The 16,919-nt window shown below is 35.6% G+C and overlaps 1 protein-coding gene across 1 annotated transcript; it reads right to left on the bottom strand.

Annotated features, from left to right (window-relative positions):
• Positions 1-2,411: 2,411 nt before the first annotated feature.
• LOC126810140 (synaptogyrin-2) lies at positions 2,412-16,773 on the bottom strand. Its single transcript, XM_050535136.1, has 4 exons — positions 16,626-16,773; positions 14,888-15,110; positions 11,341-11,486; positions 2,412-9,668 (listed from the first exon to the last, which is right to left on the bottom strand). The coding sequence occupies exons 1-4, from the start codon at positions 16,737-16,739 to the stop codon at positions 9,474-9,476; spliced, it is 678 nt and encodes a 225-aa protein (XP_050391093.1). The 5' UTR covers positions 16,740-16,773; the 3' UTR covers positions 2,412-9,473.
• Between the last annotated feature and the right edge of the window lie 146 nt (positions 16,774-16,919).

The following is a 16,919-nucleotide window of genomic DNA, read 5'->3' as shown; positions in this document are numbered from 1 at the left end:
TGAACAGTCTCAATAAGTTTTACAAAATAATGTTGAGAAATCTGTCCTGTATCACTTTCACAACAGACAAGATGATGACAATTATATTACATGTGGGAGTCCAAAAATTAGACACAGGGCCTGACAAGAACAGCTATCTAGTTGTTTGGATGTGTATGCATTGCCGTGCATGTACAAGATCCCTTGGCAGTTTGAATTCGATACAAAAGTAGGCCATAGTGCGATAGGGCACACTGTGTGGCATTTGTCTATCTTCATTAGCCCAGTCAGTAGAGGGGCAGATCATTTGATTTCATAAAAATTGGCATGTTTTACGGAACATCCTTAGTCTTAACTAGACTGAAGGGGGGGGGGGTGGCTGAATGGTTAGCATGTGCACGCTGTACCGTAAGGTCTATCATTGAGTCAACTGGCGTGGTTTAGATTCCACGGATGTACATGACAAGGTGTAGGGTCATCTGTCCAACCTCCTTCAGTTTCCTCCCACTGCTAAAGATCCCTATGTGCAAGCGAATTATTGAAATAAAATTGAAATGACCTAGTTTTTGTTGAGTGGACATTAAACCCCATTTCTCCCTCTTAACTATTTTATACACAAATATAAAATACAGTGTTTTAGGGACAACTAGATTGTTGGACAGGATGTACTATGTCCCGTTACACCCACACCCAATCGTTTGAGGCCTGTGCTTTGCCCACCTAATATTATTTTTCATTTTTCTCTGCTCACCCCAAATTATCTTATTGCAAAACGGATTGTAACAGGCAACCAACATTTGGTTTCTTTATCATTGATATCAAATCTACATTATCAGTGTTGTTTCTATGTTAAAGATACATTATGGGAGATTAGATAAAGAGCTGGCAGTTCTCACTATAATAGTTAAAAACTAGATAATGTAAAGGGAATTTGCTGAAAATTTAAGTCAAATTGATGCCCTCTGAACTGATAATTTAATGATTGAATTTTGGACCTAGATTCGATCATCATTACTAAAATCGAGATGATAAAAAACAGTCTTGATTATCATGAATGAAATTTTAGCAGCAAATCGGATCCTAATTCAGTAAACATTGCAGGCTTATCAATGACATCGAGAGTTGATTATGGTCTTGATAAATTAATTAATGTCTAATTAATAATTTAGATAACATTGCAGGCCTAAAGAAAGACTTGAAATAGGTAGATTTACATGTAGCTCTTGTATAATGTATGTTTAAGTAAACTGATGATATGAACCATGGTGTGTATTACAACCCAATGTTAAAATGCACTTTAATTACTTCATTGAGGACGAAAAAGGTTCCATTTACACATTGCCGTGGAATTCGAAACAGGAGAAGACTGTAACACTGCTGTCCAGCCAAATTACCCTCATAGCACACTGCATGTTGTTGGATTGGTTAAACCCTATTTCATTTTCATTCATTCAGTAAATATTTTGGCCTGTGGGGTACATATTTGACATTTTTTTCTTCTCTCCTTTGATAATAATGCATGTTTAATTATATATATATATATCATAGTTTAAAGGTGAACATTAGGTTCTCCATAGGTTCATCCAACTTTCTGAAATTAGCTCAATTTTAGGATCATAATCTTTGAGAGGCATTTACTCAATCTGTTTTACAGAGAATTACGAGTCTAATGATATATCTCTGTCAAAGATGACTGCCTTAACACGTGCTGTCACAGCACGCGGCGTCAATCATTGGCTGAATGGCGCGTGCATTGTTTACATAAGACATAACTGCTTCGGAGAGAATGCTGCATTTTAGTCAATTTAATACCCATTTACACTAAATAGGAAATAATTTTTACCTACAAATACGTCAAACGACTTTATTTATTTTTCCAATACATAAAAAAAATGTTTTAGAATTTAATTTGTCGCAGGAAAAAAGTTAATATTTCTGGCTCATTAAGCCGCATCGATGTCATCCTTATCAGTGATTGTAGCGGCCTAGCAAATATTCACTGCGGATCAGTGTGGCATTTACTAACTGACAAAGAGTAGGGTTGTCTGTAATTTGTACAACCTCATGGCTTTTCTTCGGGTCCCTCCCACTAATAAAGACCACTACGTGCAAGTGTATGGTCTAAATAAAATTTTACCATTTTAGTCCCAAAATGACTTAGTTTGTGTTAACTCTCTCTCCCACCTTCCCACCAATATTTGAAATGATTAAGTTATGATCAACTCTCTCTCCCCCCCTCCCTCTCTCTTCCCTCCATCTCCCCCAACCCACCTGTATAACGATAAGAGTTACATGTACGTCCCTTTATTTTCGGTAAAAATGTCTGACAAATATTTTGAAATACCATCTTTCCTCTGTCCGTCCCCCCCCCCTCCCCCCAACCAACCAACACAGACACACACCCATATTTAAATTGATTAAGTTAGAACATGTTTTTATATTCTATAATAACTTTATTTACTTGGTAATATTATCACAATAAAGAAGCCACAACATTAAAAACAGTTAATTATACAAGTTAACTAGAAACAGCTAGATAATCAATCAGCTAGAGTTCAAGTCTATATTTATATAATAGATATGATCACATACATACATACACCTCGGGTTTCATGTAGTTACGCTGTTTTATTCATTACTTAACATCAATCGGACAAGTAAACAGTTCGTAAAGCCAATATTCGTCAACGATTCTCAATGAATTTAAGGAGGGGGTTGAATGGCTGAATGGTTAGCACGTGTGCACTGTATCATAAGGTCTGTCATTGAGTCAACTGGTGTGGTTTCGAATCCCTGGTTGTACGTGACAAGGAGTAGGGTCGCCTGTCCAACTTCGTGGATTTTCTCCAGGTCATTTGGTTTCCTCCCAGTGCTAAACACCCTACGAGCAAGCGAATTATTAAAATGAATTTGAACCATATGTTAGTCCCAAAATGACCTAGTTTGTGTCGAGTACACATTACACCCCATTTCTATTTATTTATCAATGAATTTGCCAACAGTACAACTACACGATACCCGAGGTGTAGTGATACATCACTCTTATTCTAAACATAATTACACCAGTATCATCGTCATAATACACACGAAAATTCTCAATTACGATCTAAAAATTTCTTATTGCCTTTATCAGTTTTCATTGTGTATTAACATATTAGTGTGCTTTGATCGAGTCAAATTAAATATACGGGGAACATTTTTAATTATCATCTAAATATTACTTTATGTGCTTTGATTCAGTCAAATTTGATGTCATCAGGATATCTTAGATGAAGTGTCAAAAGGGTGTATCTAAGAATTTCTAAAGATTAAGAAATAGAACCTTTTGCATTTCAAAATTTCCACAAATCAAAAGGGTACAACATTTGGACACATGATACCCAGAACAGTTGTAATTGGCGTAGAGATACACAGCTTAGACAGAAATGTGCATATTAATTGGGAGATTTTAAAAATACAAAAAAGTGTATTTGACTAATTTCCCCGAGATACACCCTTTTGACACGTCAACGACAATATTAGAATTGTGACTTAAAGGAACTGCTGCTCTTGAGTCTGGGATAACCAGGTCTTCAAAGCAACTCTTATATTAAATGAATTTGAAGGAAATCCTGGTCTTGACCTGGGATTAAATGGATTGTAAAATTTGGTGTCATGTTAGAAAGAGTGAAGGAAATATTGATGATACGGTTTGAATATCTACATGAGTATAGATCTAGTTTTAACATATAACATTAAGATATATTAATTATCTAGAACACTATATAATATACTCTACATTTTCTTCTTAAAAGTGATAATGCCTCTTTCATTATTTAAATATATCTAGAAATGAAGGAAAGGGGATTAAAATTTCATTACCACCCCGAAAAGATAACAATTCAAAGGGAACACGCAATGATTTTTGAGTGAATTTTGAAATTTGTAAAATAAACTGCTATGGAAATAACAGGTTTGAGAAACAACAATTTACTAAACATATACTATAAATTGAATACACTTCATACAACCTATTTATTAACCTATAACTTATGGACTATTGCAAAATTTTAACACTAGGGTCCAAACGTATAACCCACAGAACTGGGTAGGTGGGTTGTCAACATTTTTTTAAGACCGATTTATACTTCCGCTAAGTGAAGACTCAAAGCCAGAAATTAGCATTGCAGCAGATTTGCAGATTAATTTTTGAGCGAGGCGATGGGAGTTGAACTTCTTTGCTTTGCTCAAAACATCTCAGCTGAACAGCAACCAGCAACCAGCAACAAGACGTCTGCTGTTGCGATTACATGATCCATCAAACAACACAAGACCAGCTTCGCTTAGCTTTGCTCACTACAATCGGCAGCTTTTGAATTTTATTTATTTGCTTGTCTTAGCCTAGCTTAGCTTCATAAACTTCGCTTCACGGCTTCGCTTAGCCGAGTATAAATGGGCCTTAACTCTGTCAGCGCGAATGTTCCGGTGGGTCGAGATGTATCCACAGGTTTTTTGTTTGGACGAAATTGTTGAAATTTTACGACTGACGATTAATCTAGTGCAAAGTGCTGTAGTGTGATTCATCTATAACAATGACCCTGAGATGTTAGAGGCAGCCATTTTGGTTTTATTTGCCACCCAAAGTGTTTGAACTACAGGTACAAGTTTTGTCCATTAATCTTAGAGAATTTACATAGTAATTACTTCCCTTGAGTACAATATGGGGGATAAATGATTGTCGGTCCAGAAAATCCCGATTTGACAGAATTCAGTCCTGTCACCAGAAGTGCTGGGAGTAGAATCATGATGTAATTAAACACAACGAATATATTTCAGTTATAATGGTTAGGTTGAGACTTTTTCTTATGCAGCCTGCGCATGCATTATAACCCGAAAATCCCCCTTTTCACTCGACTTTCACCATTTTTGGCATTAAGAGAATTTAATTCTGGAACTTTGAATCAAATATCCCCTTTCAGTATTTTTATGGAATGATAAGTAGTCAGTATTCTAGTATTATTGATTAATATTTCACTCTTAATCCCTACTCAACTCCCTTATTTTTCTTAATTACAGGCATGCTGAAGAGCTATTATCCATAACATGATAAATGCAATTTGAATTATTATAATACGGTTAGCGTTAAATGATAAGGGCAGCTCAATTTTTCATCATAGGTCACGAAATGTTAACAGGGCTAGTGCTAATCACAACCCTAACCCTAACCTTACAATCACATGCCCTAACCCTATTTACATCTCAACGACCTTGACAAAAATTGAGCTGGCCTTAACAAATAGATCTATCCATTATAAACTACCTGATTTTCACAAAGCTCAAAAAGCACTGCATTTACACATGCAGGACATTAAAACCCATTTCATTTCATTTAAGCATGTACAGTATTTTCTTTCTTTCATTAGGTGAGTTATTTACAAACAAGCATAATAAACATACACAACCAAAGCTTTATCTCTCATCAAACTTAGTAAATTAAAGAGATCCTTATAAAATAAACATAAACATTTTAATATAAATGTTAAGATAAAAGTTTTAAGGAAAAACAAAAACAAATTTAAAGAAGAATCAATCTATACAAAATTAATAACAATTAAACAAGTAGTAAATTAAATGAATGGGAATTGACATTAATGATACATTATGTAAAGAGCTAAACCGGCTAGATTGCAGGTCTTTATTTTGGGTTCAAATGTTATATAAACTATTATTTAGGCATTTATTCACATGACAAGCCCATAATACACTCTCTAGACTATCGGATGGCAGACATTTCATATGGACAAACAAGATTAAGTCTTGGTCTTCCAGTACCGTTGCTACGTTAACAAACAATTTGCGCTAACATTTTAAACACTCATAACTTCGTTCAGAATAATGTTTATTTCAATTTTACATAATGTATCTTTAATTATATCACAAACAAACTGGGTATTGATAAGCTATCATTATGCACATCTTAATAATCAGAGGAAAAATCTTTAAAGTCAAAAACAAAGCAATATATACAAAACATACAATAACCTTTTGTTTTTCTCGAGTTTTTTTTATCTATACCCCTTTTACAATTTCTTAAATAACATATTAAATGATAAATCACACAAAAATAATACAAACAGATACTCTATTTTTCTCAATCATTCAAGATTTACACAAAGCACAAGTAATGGAATGGTTATTTTATTGCATTACATTTGAACAATTTAAAGGCTCGATGCGTCATTATGCACGCTACAACAAGGTGAAATATGAATCTCACACCAAAAACGATTCAATTCCGTTCCGTATTTACAAAGTTATGATAAATTGAAATTTCATCGATTTATGCTGCTCGAGTGTAACAAGGCGCAATCTAATTAAAATATAGATCTATATTTCGTTTCGTTTTTTATACTTTCGATGGCCTACACTACATGTAGATCTAACAAGTTATAGTGGGAGTTCACGTTCTATGACGTCAGGTAACCAGCAAGCGACATTTAACCCGATTACTTCAGTCTTTCGATTAACCAATTAGCGACCGCCATGTATTTTTTTTTTTATCTATTTTTGCTTTGTTTTGATTTCTATTGCCGCTAATGTCGACTACCCACATTTGCGCAAAAAAGGTCAAACGCTCGACACGACAGACCATTTGATTGGCTGACCCCTCATTTCAAGCAGAACACGAGTTAAATAACAACGCTTCCAGATCCAAGTGTAGTAAAGACAAGTAAAAACGAAATTTTGAACTGTAAAAACGAAACGAAATTGGATCTGTGTTTTAATGAGATTGAACAAGGCGCTGACATATGATGTGTCTAGTTTAAATCCAAAACAAGAGATAATCTAGAATTGGTATTTTGATTTTGAATATCGGTCCAGTATTTACAAAGTTATGTTAAATTGAAATTTCATTCATCTATGGTGCTCCCTATGTAATAAGCCATCCGCCATTTTGTTGTTCGCCCATATAATAGTTGCGGCCTATTTCAAATCTGACTGAATTCAAGTCAGGAGATTAATTAGCAATGGTATTTTGATTTTGTTTTCTTAATTAAATATTAAATAATCAATTGAGAATATAGACATTTTAGTGAAAATACAAATGATGCATCAAGCCTTAAAGACAATACATTATTAAAATTATCGGCAATCTAAAACAATGAATAGCAGATTTACAAAGCTTAAAAAATGTCTGAAAATTTTGATATGTTAAAAATTGTGTCCATAATTTCTAAGCTGTTGTGCCCAAAGCACAATTATTTTAAAGCCAATATAAACGATAACCGCAAGGGTTTGACAAATCATTTTTTTTGTGGTCTAAGGGCAGATAACTCAAGCTGAATTATGAAAACTATTATATAAATGATGACAAATAATCCATTCATGCCTTGTTCATATTTGCAAACATTATTGGTTACGAAATAAATAAAAGTATGGAAGTCTTGGCCGAGTAAAAAATATGGATCAATAAGAAATTAATGTTCTGCATGCTTGTTTACTTACATTCATGAAATATGGTTTTATTAAAACAACATTCTGTTTGAAAAACTTATCTAATAAAACAAATATACAGAATAGGACCATGATAAGCAAGGCTATTCTTTTAATAAATGTCATCCAGTTCATTCTCACCCTATCCCCTGATAAGATCAAATGTTTTGTTTTTCTCTATCTATATCTACAAAACATCAACTGATAAGCAATTATCTTTTGAGCTTGATACATGTAATGAAGCTGATACAAATAAATTAATCATATATCATATTTTCCTGTTAAAAAGAAATATATTCTCTTTCAATACAACCCTTCAGTAACAACATCCTACCTTTTGAAGACTAGTGCAGAAATGTCTAATTTTACATAAACTTCTCTAATCAAATTAAAAATTCCAATGTGACAAAAAATGTATTGTATGCCAGTCTTCTCCAATAGTAACACTCGGTTTGGGTGAAATAAAAACCGATTCACAATTTAACAACAATTTTAACAATGTCCTTTTGAAATATTTTCACTACGATAAACCAAGATAAATGAGTGTCGTGGTATATCATGTTTTTACGTCGGAAGCTATATTCATGAAAACTTACGACTAAACAGCTATTGCTTGATCTGGTTGGAGTTACTCATCTTAGCTCCGATACTATAATCTTTATTTGTCTGAAAAATTTACTTTCATAACCGTGAGAGTAACTTTCATTAAACATTAGCAACTTTATATAAATCAGACATTCTTTGCTTGGTAAAGACGAGGGTATCTTCGTCGAAATGTTGGCAGAAATAAAAATTTTTAGTGTAGTTTATATAACAAGAATGATCGAACTATGAATCAGAAACTGACCATGTGGTTAGATAAAATTCAAAAATCTATTTCATCCAATTGATGCAGAATTGTTCAAAGAACAAGCATGCCAATTTTCATGTCGATCAGACTTGAATTAACAGAGCCTTAAAGGCCTTTTCGAAGAATGTCACCCGAAGAACAACAAGATGAGTAGCGGTTAGCGACCAGTTTCTCGTCTAAAAAGTCTGTTTTAGTGCAAGTTTTCATGAATATAACGTCCAAGTGAGGACTCTACAAAACATCGTTTTAGTGCAAGTTTTCATGAATATAACGTCCGAGTGAGGACTCTACAAAACATCAACTATCACAGCTATATATATATTCAACATTCAATAACACATGTTTTAACTATTCTCTCATTCAAGCTATACAATTATCATACTACAGGTACTCAAATACCTGTACTTGTCAACTTTTTAGCATTTTACTCAGGTAAACTTATATTCAAATAGCTGTATTTGTCAACTTTTTATCGTTTACTCAGGTAAACTTATATTCAAATAGCTGTATGTGTCAACTTTTTAGCATTTTACTTAGGTAAGCCTATACTCAAATAGCTGTACTTGTCAACTTTTTAGCATTTTACTTAGGTAAACTTATACTCAAATAGCTGTACTTGTCAACTTTTTAGCATTTTACTTAGGTAAACTTATACTCAAATAGCTGTACTTGTCAATTTTTTAGCATTTTACTCAGGTAAGCTTATACTCAAATAGCTGCACTTGTCAACTTTTTAGCATTTTACTTAGGTAAGCCTATACTCAAATAGCTGTATTTGTCAACTTTTTAGCATTTTACTTATGTATTTATTTGTTTTACTGGCCAGTTTATTTCATGTACATGTATTACTTATTCTTCACTTCTCATAATTTCTATAAAGCATCCAGTGTAAATCAAATACAGTTATATCTAACGCAATCATAATTCAAAACGATAGCCACTCAAATACATATGACCTTCATAATCTTTTCACGAAACAAAGGTGACAAAATCCAGTTGGCTAAATTTCATCCGATGCCTATAAACTTGTAACAAAAAAAAAATTAAATCAAATTTAGCTACCTTGCAGAAAAGTTTCGATAATCCCAATGTATATGTCGTACTACGATCGCCGACAGTAGATCAAGCTTTTTGTTGATTATGTTGTAGTAATATTAATTAATACTATAATTTAATAGGTAGGAGGTTGAAAGTCTGGAACTTCTTTCTGTTGACTAAATGGTGGTTGTTGATAAGGATCTCCTGTATCACTACCAGGGAATGATGAGTAGGGAGAGGACACGTTGGGTTCTGGATCATAACCACTTGCGAACGCATCCTGAGCACCCATACGATACTGACGAAATGCAAAGAATGTTGAAGCAGCCTGAAATTGAAAGAAAGTATTTGAAACACAACACAATGTCATTGCAATAATGTGAGCCACAGTGACTCAGTGGGGTACCAGGTTTTCTTATGGTGTTGGCCAAGAAGTTTCCCACGTTAATCCAGGGTGGTTTCCCCTTTTCAGTGGTTAAGGGGAGAGAGGCAGACAGAGAGAGAGAGAGAGAGAGAGACAGGAGGGGGAGGGAGAGAGAGAGAGAGAGAGAGAGAGACTAACATGGTTCAATTTTATTTCATTAATTCTCTTAAGTGTAAACAGGCGACCCTACGCCTTGTCATGTAAAACCGAGGAATCGAAACCCAACTACTTGTCTCAATGAGAGACCTTATGATACAACATGCACACGTTACATGTTAACCATTCGGTCACCCAACGCCCCCTTGCAAGAAAGTATTTGAATAAATAACAAAATGTCACTTCAACAATCGGATCTGCAGTGGATTTATAAAATCCAGGTTTACCAGTGTGGTTTCCCCTTTTCTGTGGTCAAGGACAAGGTGTCCGACAAGAAAACATTTCAAACATAACTCAAGATCATTTTAACCAAAAACATGAAGAATGATTTTTTTTATTATATATATTTATCAAGTTGCTTACCATCGAATTATTGTGTACAATTGGCAGTTGATGTTTGCTCAAAACCATAAAAAAGAGAGACCTGAGATTTCAGGTTTTTAAATTATTTCACACCTATTTGATTTCCTTTTTTTGGGGGGAACACCTGTACAATTGTTCTTTTTTCTTTTGGAAAAAGACTTATGATAGTTTGCCAGGCAATGAAACATACACCTGTCGCATATTCATTCTTTTATAGATAATGGTAGCTCTTACAAGACACTTATCAATTTCATACAGATTGAATGATAACTTTTGTCGTTCACAAAGAATTCAACAAAGTGAAACAAGGTCCACAACACCTCTAGAACTAGTAGAAGTTAGAAACAGAAATTGACGAAATTCTATGGGATTTCTTGTTTTACTATCTTAATAACTTTTGTCGTTCAACAAAGTGAAACAAGGGCCATAACTCTAGAAGTTAGAAACAGAAATTGCTGGAATTCAATGGGCATTTTCGTTTTACTAATCCTATGAACGTATATAAATTTAATACAGATCAGACAATAATTTTTGTAATTATAGCGTTCACAGGGGGTAAAACAAAGTGAAACAAGGGCCATAACTCTAGAAGTAATCATGGAAATTGCTGAAAGTCAGATGGCATCTTCATTTTACTGATCGAAATAATGCATAAAAATTTCATACAGATCATAAGGTTCTACAAAGTGAACAAGGACCATAACATGGAAAATAATTAACGGAAATTGTTGAAATTTAATAGATGTAGGCATCTTCATCTCACTAATGTAAACTACATAAATATAGCCTGTAGAGTGTTCGCAAGAAATTACGTACAGATGTACGGACATGGACAAAGGCAATATACCGGTTTGTGCTGTTCAAAAGCTTTAGTTACAAATCTTTAAGTTTTGAGATTTTAAATAAAACATCTTCCACGGTTCAAGTAGTTATTTATTTATCAACATCCCGAAAAAACAGAAAATCAAATTGATACGGCCTTATATATTATCAATCTCTGAGTAGAGCGATAAATATTAAAATCTGTTTAATAACTAGGAAGTTTAAAATAACGTACCCAAGTAAAGATTGAGAAAAAAGAAAATGCAATAGCTGCTTGTATGTTATCATTTCCATATTCATAAAATTGATCAGTAGTACTTGTTTTCCTCCAGGCATCTGTTAAATAACAAAATCCAACAAACCACAAGAATGTCCATCCAGCTACAAAATACAAACATTTAAATACATATAATTAATGTTACAAATATTTCAATTTAAAATACTTTAAACTTGCATTATGTAATAGCTAAATCTGTCTATTGCATATCTTTTTTCTGGCTTCAAATGTTATTTAAACATTTATTAATATGACAAGCCCATAATCAACTCTCTAGATCATTGGATGTCTCTGATTTTAAGTACATTAGAACATTTCGGTCATGTAACAATTTAATTTAAAAATGGAGAGGCGAGGCGAGGTTAAGTCTCGATTAACAAGTCCTGTTGTTATGATAATAAACAATCAATGCCACAAATTGTCAAACCTCATAACAGTGATAACTTCGCTCTGAATAAAGTAATTTGAATGAAATTTTCAATATATTCATTTTGCATTATCTATTTTTGAACTATTAAGCCTATAGCAAGAGAGGCCTGTTTTTTTTTGTTTTTTTTATCTAAATCTTACATTATGTAACTTTAAAAGTAGCAGACTCAACTATAATATATGTAAGTCTTTTTAATCCAGTTGTACTCTGTAACACACAGTCAATCATGACTCACGCCAGTATGATACAATAAGGGAAATATTTCCTCTGTTTCGTATTGTCTTCCTTGTTATGAGTGAAGTCTGTATCACTACTGGCCTAGGACGATGCTGTGCAGTGGACGATTATGGCTAGTGAGAGAGAGAAATAGGGTTTAACATTAACTCGACACAAACTAGGTCATTTCAGGACCAACACATGGTTCAATTTTTATTTTCTATAATTCGCTTGCGCTGAGGGTTCTTTAGCAGTGCGAGGAAACTGAAGGACCCAGAGAAAACACAAGGTTGGACAGGCGACCCTAGTCCTAGTCACGTACATGTACAAGCCTAATTGGGGGGTTGGATGGCCGAATGGTTAGCCCGCGCGCGCTGTATCATACGGTCTGTCATTGAGTCAACTGGCAAGGTTTCAATTCCCCGGTTGTACGGTTTTCTCCGGGTCCTCCCACCGCTAAAGACCCCAATGCGCAAGCGAATGATTGAAATAAAACTGAACCATGTGTTAGTCCCAAAATGACCTAGTTTGTGTCGAGTGGACGTTAAACCCCATTTCTCTCCATGCCAGTCGAACATGCTTGCGTTAACCATTTGGTCATCCAGACATGGTCAATAGACTAAATTGCCACATTTGAGCCATTGGAGGTTATATTTACAGTAGACTACATGTACATGTAATTCCACAAATATTTGAGTATGAATGAAATAAAACTCTTTGCAAGGAACCTTTCTGAAGAAACACAATCTGACAGCTGTAGTTGTGCCTGAATAAAACATGTCTAATTTGCCTAAAGTCTTGCTTGTCAGGTCTTCTATGCAAGTGAATGTAAACAATAGGTCAGTGGTCCTTATCTCTGTTCTGGTCAACTTCTAGAAAAATTGGAATAGCTGACTATTTTAAACTGAAACTTTCAGAAAAAATAAATTCTAAATTTCTTTCATTACACAATCTGATTAAAATACAGATCTATATTTCGTTTCATATTTTTATACTTTCGATGGCCTCTATTACATGAAGATCTGATAAGTTGTACTGGAAGGTCGTGTCAGGGGTCGTACGAGCGGCTTTTGACCCTATGAAGTCAGACATTGATTAATCAATCAGCGTTGACGTTTATAGTAGTTTACCCACAGTTCCCTGTATGGCACGCCAAGAAGTCACCGTAACAGACTGTTTCACTGGCTAATCCCTCACTTCAACCAAAACACCGGTAATATAACAACTCTTCCAGATCCTAGTGTAGTAAAGACAAGTAAAATGAAATTTTGAACTATACTATTCAAAAAAAGTAGGGGATATTTGATTTTGGGGGCATAATACTAAAATATGCAAATGACTACGAAAAAAGTCACTATAGAACCTAACAGAAGGAACATTTCCAGTTACATGTGACGCCCAAACGCACCAATAGCTACCGCATGGAATGCATGTGATGCTTGGGATCATCATGGGGGTCCAACCCAAGATTTGCACGACTCTGACTTTGAATGTTACAGTCATTGTGGCATTGAATTCCAGGGTGGAAACATCAGTTTAATTGTTTTAGTGACCAGAAAACAAATTTTGATATGCGTCGGCTTACCCAAAATGAAAGGTTACGTGCCCTTGGCATGCTACAGATCGGCACAACACAGGCGGTTGTGGCGCGGACAATGAATGTTTCTCAGTCTGTCATAAGCAGGCTATGGTCCAGATACCGTGATACACAATCTGTACAGGACAGACCACGCTCTGGTCGACCAAGGGCGACAACTCAAGCCCAGGATCGATTTATTCGTACCTTGGCCTTGAGAAATCGTGTCATCACAGCAAATCAGATCAGCGCTCGTCTTCAAACAGACACTGGTGTGAGAGTGAGTGGCCAGACGATTCGGAATCGACTGCATAGGGGTCACCTTCGCGCCCGACGTCCTCGCGTGATCCCTTGTTTGAGAGATCATCACATTCAGGCAAGACGTCGTTGGTGTAGGGATCGTCAACACTGGGATAATCGACGCTGGAGCAATGTGATGTTTTCAGATGAGTCAAGGTTCACTGTTGATTTTTTGGACAGACGTTGGAGGGTGTGGCGTCGTCGAAACGAGCGCTTCCAAGACGTTAACGTCATCAGACATGATCGATTTGGGGGTGGTTCTGTTATGGTGTGGGGAGGCATCACTGTTGCTGGAAGAACGGCTTTACATGTTGTTGCAGGGCGTGTTACAGGCCAGTACTACCGGGACAACATCTTGGCAGTCCATGTTGTGCCGTTCGCACGACGTCATGGCCGCCGTTTCATCTTCCAGGATGACAACGCAAGATGTCACAGGGCCAGGATCGTTACAGGTTACCTCCAACAACAGAACATCACCACATTACCTTGGCCAGCACTGAGTCCTGACCTCTCCCCCATCGAGCATGCTTGGACAGATGTTACTTCAACATCAACAACGTCCTGCCAATGTCCAAGAACTTGCTGCTGTGTTGCAACAGGACTGGGACAATTTGGACCGAAATGACCTTAGACGTCTCATTAGGAGTATGCCACGTCGGATCAATGCTTGTTTGGCAAACAGAGGAGGATTTACCCGTTACTGACTTGGTTGTGATGCTGTGGTAACTTTGCTGTTTGACCCCGGGTATCATTTTACCCTTATAATGGTCAGTCTGTGCCTTACTTAGTCTAACGATCATTTGGAATAAATCGATGAATGTGAACTTCATTTCATTTTGTCATTTGTTTCTTCGTCAGTTTCATTAGGTGACTTTAATAACACTTAAAAATCAAATATCCCCTACTTTTTTTGAATAGTATATAAAAAACCAAATGAAATAGGATCTGTTTTTTAATCAGATTGCATCACTACATTTCCTTACCTGATATTCCCAAATCGGCCATAACAACATATTTTCTATGTTGGATACTACTCAGATTTTCAAACATAGCATCTATTACTAAAAAAGCAATGCATATTAAGAATGCTAACACCCCTATTCCCATTCCATATCCACATGCATTCATATCATTATTCATTTGACACTGATGTTTTGAATTGTATGCTTTAGAAGAAATACATCCAAAAACCACAATGGAGAAAATCTGAAAGTACAAAAATGATAAATGTATAATTAATAAAAATACCTAAAATGCTTCATTTGCATCTTGGGAGTCATGGTGGCTAAGTGAGTAAGAAGCTGGCTTGTTAGCCAGTTCGGGGGATCACGTGGCTAAGTGGGTAAGACGCTGGCTCGCTAGCCTGGAGGAAGGGTGTTCGATCCCTGCACTGGCCGAGAAAGTTCATCCAGATTTTCCAGCGTGGTTCCCCCTTGTCAGTGATGGAGGACGGAGGGCCTGACAAGGACAGCTGTCTAGTCCTTCGGATGATATCAAAAACCGAGGTCCTGTGTATACATTTGGAATGCACGTAAAAGATCCCTTGGCAGTTGGAATTCAATATAATAGGCGATAGTGCCGCTGCCCAGGCAAAATTTACCTCATAGCACACTGTATGGCGTATGCCCGTCTTCATTAGCCCAGTATAGGAGCAGAACAGTAGGACGTTAGACCCCATTTCATTTTGTTAGCCAGTACATGAGGGTCTCAGGTTTGCTCCTGGTTATGTACGAGAAAGTTCCTCTGACTTTCCTAGCATTGTTTCCTCAGGACAGAGAGTCTGGCACGGGACAGTGTCTAGTCTACATGTACTGGCATTCTCTGATGGAACTTAGAACATTTATGCTTACATTATTTTATATATTAATATAAAACATATTTCATTTCTGCTACGTCCCATGTACCTACATGTAGCTTCATTGGTCCAGTCGGTGCAGAAAAGTAGGACGTTAAACCCCATTTCATTTGCAACCCTGTTATTACACGGGTAATGACAATATATGATCACAGTTCAATGATTTCTGGTCCAATGTGATTTAGCGATAATACAGTTGGAATCGAAATTTAATTGTACAAAAATTGCGACCAATTCTCAATCCGTCAGTAGGCTAAACTTCATAGACTGAGTGTTCGAGTTCCCCAAAAATAACCTTTAAGTCTTAATGTAAACAAATATACATGATGACTCATTGTCATGTTTTCACTTTTGACTTTGAAAAAAAAAAAACGACTATAAAATACCTAGTTTTTAAAGAAAAGTCAAACAGAAACTGGAGCGTTAAATCACAAGAACTGTCGACAGTAGTAAGAATGTATCATTTTGTTAAGGTGTACTATATGTAGCATATAAGAATTGGAGGCTATGATAATGAGAGAACCGGTTGGTCACTTATAAACTTGACTTGTTTTCACATGATAATGAGCAATCAATCAATGATCATGGTCAACGAAAATACAGTGGCGATATCTAATCAAAACAACAATTAGCAATTAAAAACTTATAATACAATTATATGTCAACTAAAAACGTCTGTATTTACGATAATTTTTTTTGTCCGTGGGTCTACTGAAAATCAAATCAGGACCACCATTCCAAATGCAAAAGAATCGATACAAAATGCATTCGCAATGTGATGGGCCACCAACGTCCTCCTTGTTTATGAAGCGTTTTTACGAAGGAAATGATGTGATAGCACATCTGAAACAAATTTTCAAACATACCAGTGAAACTAGCCTCAATATAACTTGAGGTTTTTTAATGTATAGGACTGGGTCAAAAGCCCCACCGGCTTTTCCTGCACCGTAGGCGCCAGCTCCTTGTTGTGGATTAGACATTTTGCCTGCTGCGAATAATGTGAACGCACTAATCAATGACGTCACACACACTTTTACTGTCCGGTAAAAAAATATTATAATGATTTAATTATAAAAGTTTGTAAAATGTTTATTTTCTCACGAAATATTAAATAATGATACCTTAGTGATATGAAAACAATTAAATATCAAATAACGGAA

Source organism: Patella vulgata, chromosome 2 (genome assembly GCF_932274485.2).
Source record: "Patella vulgata chromosome 2, xgPatVulg1.2, whole genome shotgun sequence".
Classification (NCBI taxonomy): Eukaryota; Metazoa; Mollusca; class Gastropoda; family Patellidae; genus Patella; species Patella vulgata.
This window is presented reverse-complemented; position numbering and strand designations above follow the sequence as displayed.

Coding starts and splice junctions, on each gene's coding strand:
- LOC126810140 (XM_050535136.1), bottom strand. CDS start 16,739: ATGTCTAATCCACAACAAGGAGCTGGCGCCTACGGTGCAGGAAAAGCC. Junction 15,111..16,625: donor TATTGAGGCTAGTTTCACTG/GTATGTTTGAAA, acceptor TTGTACTTTCAG/ATTTTCTCCATTGTGGTTTT. Junction 11,487..14,887: donor GGCCGATTTGGGAATATCAG/GTAAGGAAATGT, acceptor TGTATTTTGTAG/CTGGATGGACATTCTTGTGG.